Source organism: Homarus americanus, unplaced genomic scaffold, assembly GCF_018991925.1.
Source record: "Homarus americanus isolate GMGI-L3 unplaced genomic scaffold, GMGI_Hamer_2.0 scaffold46080, whole genome shotgun sequence".
Taxonomy (NCBI): domain Eukaryota; kingdom Metazoa; phylum Arthropoda; class Malacostraca; order Decapoda; family Nephropidae; genus Homarus; species Homarus americanus.
In genome coordinates, this window is record NW_024740332.1 from 1 (window position 1) to 7,213 (window position 7,213).

The window sequence follows — 7,213 nt, forward strand, 5'->3', positions numbered from 1 at the left end:
TTACACCCACAAGGCTCTCAAAGGGAGGAAGAAGTAAGACATGATTTTGCTAATGATTATATAAAATATGTTAATATTAAAAATAATTTTCTTGTGTAGCAAAAAAACAAATATTTCAACAGTGTTTGTTGTACATTGCTTTCTGGTTAAGACATGCAGTTAACAGAAAATTATATATTCTTGCAGAACAGTTGTAGAGACCATTGTGAGGAGCCAGTGGTGGGAGGCGGGCTTTGGTGTGGTGAAGAAACACGAGGATGTTCCCTGTACCAACTTCAGGGAACTTATCAAATTGTACCCATTTCTTGCTCAGGTGGTGATGGACCACTGCACATCAGTAACCGAGAAATGTACTCTGTATGATTTCAGACTACTTGAGGACAACTATTGCATCAAGGAAGGTAATAGAAATGTATTAGCAACTCAATATAGGCACACACTCTCAGAAGCATTATGTTTAATATTCCTTTATGCTATTTTGTTGTTTTGTTAATGCATTTATGGACAGTAAAGGTATCCCTGATTTAAACTTTACCTTTATCCTCTTCACCACTGATTGGCTCGTTTGCCACTTGGGTAATCGGTCACGTCTCTGATTACTTTTCCTTTTCTTTTATCCTCTTCACCAAATGATGGGCTCGTTAGCCGCTTGGGCGATTGGTCACGTCTCTATTACACACTGTTGGCAAGTACTGGGCATGCACCGGCTCCTGAATGTACCTGAACCTGCTCCAGTGTTGGTCAAGTTTTGTCTTGAAAGAGCTCAAACTCGGTGCCGTCACAACACTTTCTGGTAGATTGTTCCAAGAGTTCACAACTCTCACTCTGAAAAAGTTTGCCCTCACAGTTTTCTGGACTGTTTTTATTGATGTGGTGAATGTTGTCTAATTGTGTTTTATGTATATTATTATTGTAGGAATTTTATTTTTGGTGATCCATGTGATAGGCTATTGGACTGGTTGGGAATGTATCCCATTGAAGCCCATGTTAAAATGATCCTGATTACAATATTTTGACCTGCAATGGGTTTTTCAAAAAAGTAACCCCATCATAAATAGGGGGATACCAGTATACTATCCAGGAATACATATGTATAGAGGAAAGTCATTCACATGTGGTTAGATGGAAGTATGTCTGAGTATCAAAGTTCAAGGAAAAATCATACTGTAAGTTACTTGGGAACATTACAGCAGAGGTAAGACGAATGTTGTGTTGAGGTATTACTGCATAGATATTGAAACACGTACTGTATAAAAATATATCTACCTGTAATTAATCCCAGAGTAAGCATAAGAGAAACCTAGAGGTAAGGTTAGAAGATTTCTTTGTGGAAGGTAAGGAAGGTTTGTTAAGTTATCTTCAGCTCACAAGACAGTCAGTCTGTTTTATGTTATGCACTGTTGGCAAGCAATGGGCATGTAAGGGCTCTTGTTAAATATGAAATGAATCATGACCCCCAAAACTAGAAAGTTTGCAAAGAGCAGCATCATGTATAGAAAAAAATGGCATGCTAGATATTGACTGACTGAAATAGAGTACAGAATTATAATGCTAATGAGATTTTTTTTTTTTTACAGACAAAAACATTTTACGATCCTCTGTAAAAAGCCCATTCAACCAACAGACCTGGGAAGTACTGCCTGCTGCCAAAGAACTAACATCTAAGGTGTTGGTATGGAAGAAGGAACATCCAGTGAGCATTATGGCACATCATAGATGTTTAGGCCTCCTTCAACACCCACTAACAGAGGCATGGATCAGTTTTAAGTGGAAGTCATACGCCAGATGGATATTTGCAGGGCTATTGGTACTACGGCTCTTTGCAGTTGGTGTCCTCATTGGCTTTATGGCAACAATTCAGTAAGTTATTTAGGATTATTGTTTGCACGAGTACACTATATTAGTCACATATTTACCTGATCTAATAATAATATTAATGATGATCCAGCTGAATATGAGAACTCATTGAGGTGGTGGTGCTATATGACATACTGTACTGTACCTGAGGATGGATATAGTACACTACTTCAAATTGAAAACTGAAACCATAAAATAATGTCAATGTCTTTTTAATTCCACTACCTGTAGCTTTTATTGGGAGATGAGTTTTGTTGTTGAAGATAAATTCAAAAGTATAGAACTGACTGCTGATTGTGACAGGGATAGTAAGGTACTGTACAATTACTATTGAGATATTTCCAGCAAAAACAGCAAGTTTATTTAGGGAGAAACAGTGTGGGTTTAGAAAAGGAAAACAAGAAGTATTTCCTTATGTTCGTTCTGCATGCTAACTTGGTAAGCTCGCAGTTATGTCCTCTAGTGTTGGTGGTGCGTGTCATCACAAACAAATGGCCCGGGTTCACTTTTTCCATCCCCTTCAGGATTTTCAATGAGATCTACCCTATTGTGCCTTGTCTGAAGGATTGTTAGTCATATGGCCCTCAGTTTTAGTGGCCTTTTGGAATTTTTAATAATATATGTCAAGTGCATATTTTTTTCTTTTACAGTTCAATGTCATTTGGCACATAATGCCTCCAGGACTTTGCCAAAATATTATTTGACATATTCATAGGCATAATTCTTTATATAAAATGTGATCACTGTATTTGTGTACAGTACTGGTGTCTGCCCTTCACTTATATGCTCAGCCAGTGTTCTGATGAGCATGGATCATTGTGTTAACATAAAATAAAACTTTCTTGACCTATGTACAACTCTAATGAAAACATGTGTGTATTGATAAGGGGAGAATTAAAGTGCACGAATTCATTCTTTTCAGTAATTGGGAGCAAGTCAAAAAGTATTCCAATAAATCAAAAGAAGTATTTTGTGGAGTTCTAGAAACTTCTCATGATACTGTTAATGCAGCAGAAGAAATGATGACGCCCGAGTTCACGGGAAGACTCCAGTGGAACTCAACTGTGTATTATACATGGCACGTCCTCCTGCTTGTTTCACTCATTCTTCAGGTCACACTGGAGGTTATGAGTACAAAGAAGGTAATTTATAATCCAATATATTTATGTACAGTAGACCCTCGCCAACAGCGGATGTCCCATCCATGGATTCTGGGTATCCACGGTTTTTACTCTAACAGTACTGTATACCATTTCACCAAATGTGGCATTGAATTTTAAGTTTCTGCAAATTAGTGTGCTATCTTTATCCTTCTGTGGTCTAATGTATTCCTTCATAAATGTGAGGAATGAATAAAAATAATACTATTACAGTAATTAAAAGAAAAAAAAAAAAATTATTGACATTTGGGAATCATTTTACCAAGGACATGGGAGACAGGAGCGCACCGCCCCTTCCCATAATCCTGGGCTAACTCCTGCGGATGTAAGAAATGTTTACAGTATTCTCTTTTGGACCTATGATAATTTATTATTTTTTTATTTATTTTTTTGCACATTTTGTATGAACAATTGTGTTTGCATGTAACAAGAGTAAAATAAATTTAAGAAAATTACGTATATACCCTGTATATACACAAATAGGAGTTGAAATATCACTTCACACACATACATACCTATACTCTTCATTTTCCTTATTTTATAGCAACATGCCATCTCCACAGAGATGTACTGTGAGTATTTCATTTAAATTTGCAAGCCATACCAAATACAGTTCGAACAAGCGGTTTGTCCATCAAACCTAACCCTCTATTTCTCATAAGCCTTTAGTATTTCCCATAAGCCTTTAGTCTTGCCTATCATAGATTTATCAGCCATGGGGTTTTTCAAAAACCTAACCCCAGTGCTTGGTGAGGGACTACTGTATAACTACGTAATGTAGAATTCTGTATGGCTGGTTTGGGATGTAAGTCTTTACTTTATCCCACTGGCCACTTGTCAGCTTCAGATTCTATGATGCAAGAGGATATACCTTGTTATAGTATGGAACAGTATCACATCTCCTTTAAGTGCAGACTTGATCAACACTGAAACATGATCGAATACATTCAAGACCCCATACATGGCCAGTACTTGCCATCAGTGTGTAACAGAGAATAGACCGGCTGCCTGATCATCTAGTGAGCTAGCAAGTAAAGACAAAGATGATAAAGTAAAAGTAAAGAGTGTGTCTGTATTTAATAACTCTGTAATAAAAAGGCATCGGTATTATTAGTACTCAATAACAGGTGAAGGGATATTAATAAGTAGTGACAGAAGCAGCAGAAAGACAGGTGGCAATGTCTACACAAATGAAATAAACCAATTGAGAGAATGAGAAGTGTAAGGTTAGTGAAGAGTAGGATTAATTTAATATAATGGTTAGTTGGAGAAAAAGGAGGAAGGCCAAGAAAGAATATGGAAGGGTAGATAAAAGGTGGCAGTACATTACAGGGGAATGAACTTAGGAAGCATAATTGGTGTTGTGTGTTTGTGGAGATGGATATGTGGGGTGTAGTCTAAAGTTGAGGCATCTTGGTATACCATGAGGGGGTAGTATAATAATAGTATCAATAAGGTTTTGTATTAATAACTGATTGATTGATTTGGGTAATAACATCCCTGGTGACGCGAGAGCTTAGGTCATATGCCGCCAAATTAGTCTAACAGCTTAGAAGGCTAAAAACAAATAATGTAAGGTAAAAAACAAATACTGTAATATATAGCATAAAACTTTCACAAAACCCATTAAAATATTAATAGTGTATTAATAATAGTAGTGTACCAATATTTTGACAGCTGCAGTGGGACTATGTTGACAGTACCTTCATCTTCGTGCGGATCCCTTCCTTGGTGTTGACTACTATAGTGTGCATTCCCTCCTGCAAGTGTGGTTTCCAGCTGGGCATCAAAATGGTGAGACAGTTTCCCTTTGCTGTTTTTTCATTTAATGTTCTAGATCAGCAACCTGCATTAAAAGACCATGGGAAGGTTAGCTGCTGCATTCCTCTTTACAAACAACTTTAAAACAAATATGCTTCACATAACACTGGATAGACCAACCGCCCAAATGGCTTGTACTGTGATCTGGTAAGTGGTGAAAATTATTTTTAAAAAATCCACTGTTTTTACTATTTTTTGTGAAGACCTAGAGAAGGATACAGACAAGGCATTGAATGATAGGTGGGGTGAAGATAGCACTACAGGACGGTGCTACTGCTGGTGAGGAGGGTAATTTTGACACATTTAAAGTTAGGTTGCAAGTACTGTATAATCATTAAAAGATTTTGAGAACTCACAAATTTTATTTGAATAACGGACATGTTTTTATCAATAAGTGACCATTATAAACTTGCAACCTTACCTAACCTGCACAAAAATAACTAAAATATAAATCAGAACTACAGCCTCGGGCTCGTCAGGTTTTGTGCAGTGTGGCAACCCTGTGTTTGTTGCAATTGACAGGAGATATCAACAATGAAATTTTTAACCACACCCTGCAAAATACAGTGTACTTAGCAAATGCTGCAGCTTCTGAGAATGTGGGTGGAGCGGGTTTATTACTAAGAGCAGAGACGTTACCGAGAACAAATTCTGGCTTGAATGTCATGTACACTAATACCGACACGTTCCTGGATAAGAGGGAGGAGTTTGAAACACTACTAAGAGTACACCAACCAGATAATGTAGGAGTTGTAGAACTGTTGTACAAGAACAGGAGAATCGACCCAGAGGAATGCGAGTTCAGTATTGCTGGATATGACTCATTTACGAACCTAACTCAAGAATCCTGCAGGAGGGGTGTGGTTATCTACGCTAGGCAAGACCTTAGAGCCAGCCAGGCGAGGGTACAGGGAGAGGATGTCTTTGAAGAGTCCAAGTGGTGTAAAATTAAATTAAAGGGAGGGGACTTACTTATCGTCGGGTGTATCTACAGATCCCGAACTGTGGCCCACTAAATCAAAGGAACTTAAGAACCTTAATAAACAATGCGGCGATGCTCAACCCCAGCCACCTCCTTATCATGGGGGACTTTAACTATGGCGACATCGACACGGAGAGGCAATTATTTAGAATGACGAGATAATCCTGCCACTCTTTTGGCGAAACTCAGAATAATTTTTTACGGGCCAACATGTGAGGGCCAGGCACATTGCAGAGGAACAAACTTACCCAAATATGACCTCATCATAACAAACGAGGAGGGTATGGTGGCCAAACTGGAACACCTTGCCCCAGTTGGCACCAGTCACCATACAGTGTTGTCATTCAGATTTAACTGTTACCTAGTTCAAGATAAGGCCAGGCCAAGGTGCAAATATTACAAAGGAAATTACAATGGGATGAGGGAAGAGATGAGGGGTATCAACTGGCCTGACTTATTAAGGTACAAGAACGCAGACTCTACGCTGAATATCATAACTAGTAAAATGACCCATTTGATCGATAAATATATACCCAAGACCAAACCCAGTGCTTCTAGGAATACGAGGGGATCCCTACACATGAACCATGCGGCGGTCGACAAAATTAAGAAGAAAGCCCAGAAATTCAAGACGTGGGTTGGGTCAAACGATGAGCAAGACAGGAGGATGTATGCAAGAGCCAGAAACCAAGCAAAGATAGAGTGTAGGAGGGCTGAAAAAGAGTTCCAAAGGCTGGTTGCACGCGAGGTCAAGTCAAACCCAAAGGCGTTTTACCGCTATGCAAAGTCGAAATTGAAAACCTGAGGCTTGAAGATGGTAGTTACGCAGATTCTGACCAGGATAAAGCTGAGGCATTGAACAGCTTCTTTTCCTCAGTGTTCACAAGAGAGGATGCAACTAACCTTCCTGCGTTTGAGGACAGACGGTTCGACACAGCACTGACCCACATTGTGTTCACAGAAGAGGGTATTAGAAATAACCTGTCCAGGCTAAAGGTCCATAAGAGTCCTGGACCTGACATGGTGCATCCTAGAGTGCTAAGGGAGCTGTGCAACGAGCTTGCAGAGCCCCTGAAGATTCTGTTTTGTAAATGCCTGGATGAACAAATGGTCCCCAGTGAATGGAAAGTGGCTTATGTGAGTCCTATCTTCAAGAAGGGCGATAGGCACTCCACGAACAACTATAGACCAGTGAGCCTGACCAGCATAATATGTAAAGTACTTGAGAGTATTATCAGAGATGCAGCGATGGAACATCTACTACGAAACAACCTTGTAAAAGATTGCCAACACGGTTTTATGCCGGGGCGCTCTTGCTTGACACAATTACTCAAGGTATTTGATATTTGGACCCATATTCTAGAACGGGGTGGTAATATCGACAATATTTACC

At 39.0% G+C, this 7,213-nt stretch overlaps 1 protein-coding gene across 1 annotated transcript; it reads left to right on the plus strand.

Annotated features, from left to right (window-relative positions):
• The first annotated feature begins 6 nt into the window (after positions 1 to 6).
• LOC121875415 lies at positions 7 to 5,324 on the plus strand. The gene is made up of 5 exons (XM_042379965.1): positions 7 to 33; positions 187 to 401; positions 1,578 to 1,860; positions 2,780 to 2,999; positions 4,695 to 5,324. Exons 2-5 carry the CDS (start codon positions 320 to 322, stop codon positions 4,920 to 4,922), a joined length of 813 nt encoding a protein of 270 aa, XP_042235899.1. The 5' UTR covers positions 7 to 33; positions 187 to 319; the 3' UTR covers positions 4,923 to 5,324.
• The last annotated feature ends 1,889 nt before the right edge of the window (positions 5,325 to 7,213 follow it).

What these genes read in the sequence shown, in the direction of transcription:
- LOC121875415 (XM_042379965.1), top strand. Translation starts at nt 320, where the DNA reads ATGGACCACTGCACATCAGTAACCGAGAAATGTACTCTGTATGATTTC. An exon ending in GGCTTTATGGCAACAATTCA is followed by an intron (nt 1,861 to 2,779) that starts GTAAGTTATTTA and finishes CATTCTTTTCAG; the next exon opens with TAATTGGGAGCAAGTCAAAA. An exon ending in AGGTTATGAGTACAAAGAAG is followed by an intron (nt 3,000 to 4,694) that starts GTAATTTATAAT and finishes ATATTTTGACAG; the next exon opens with CTGCAGTGGGACTATGTTGA.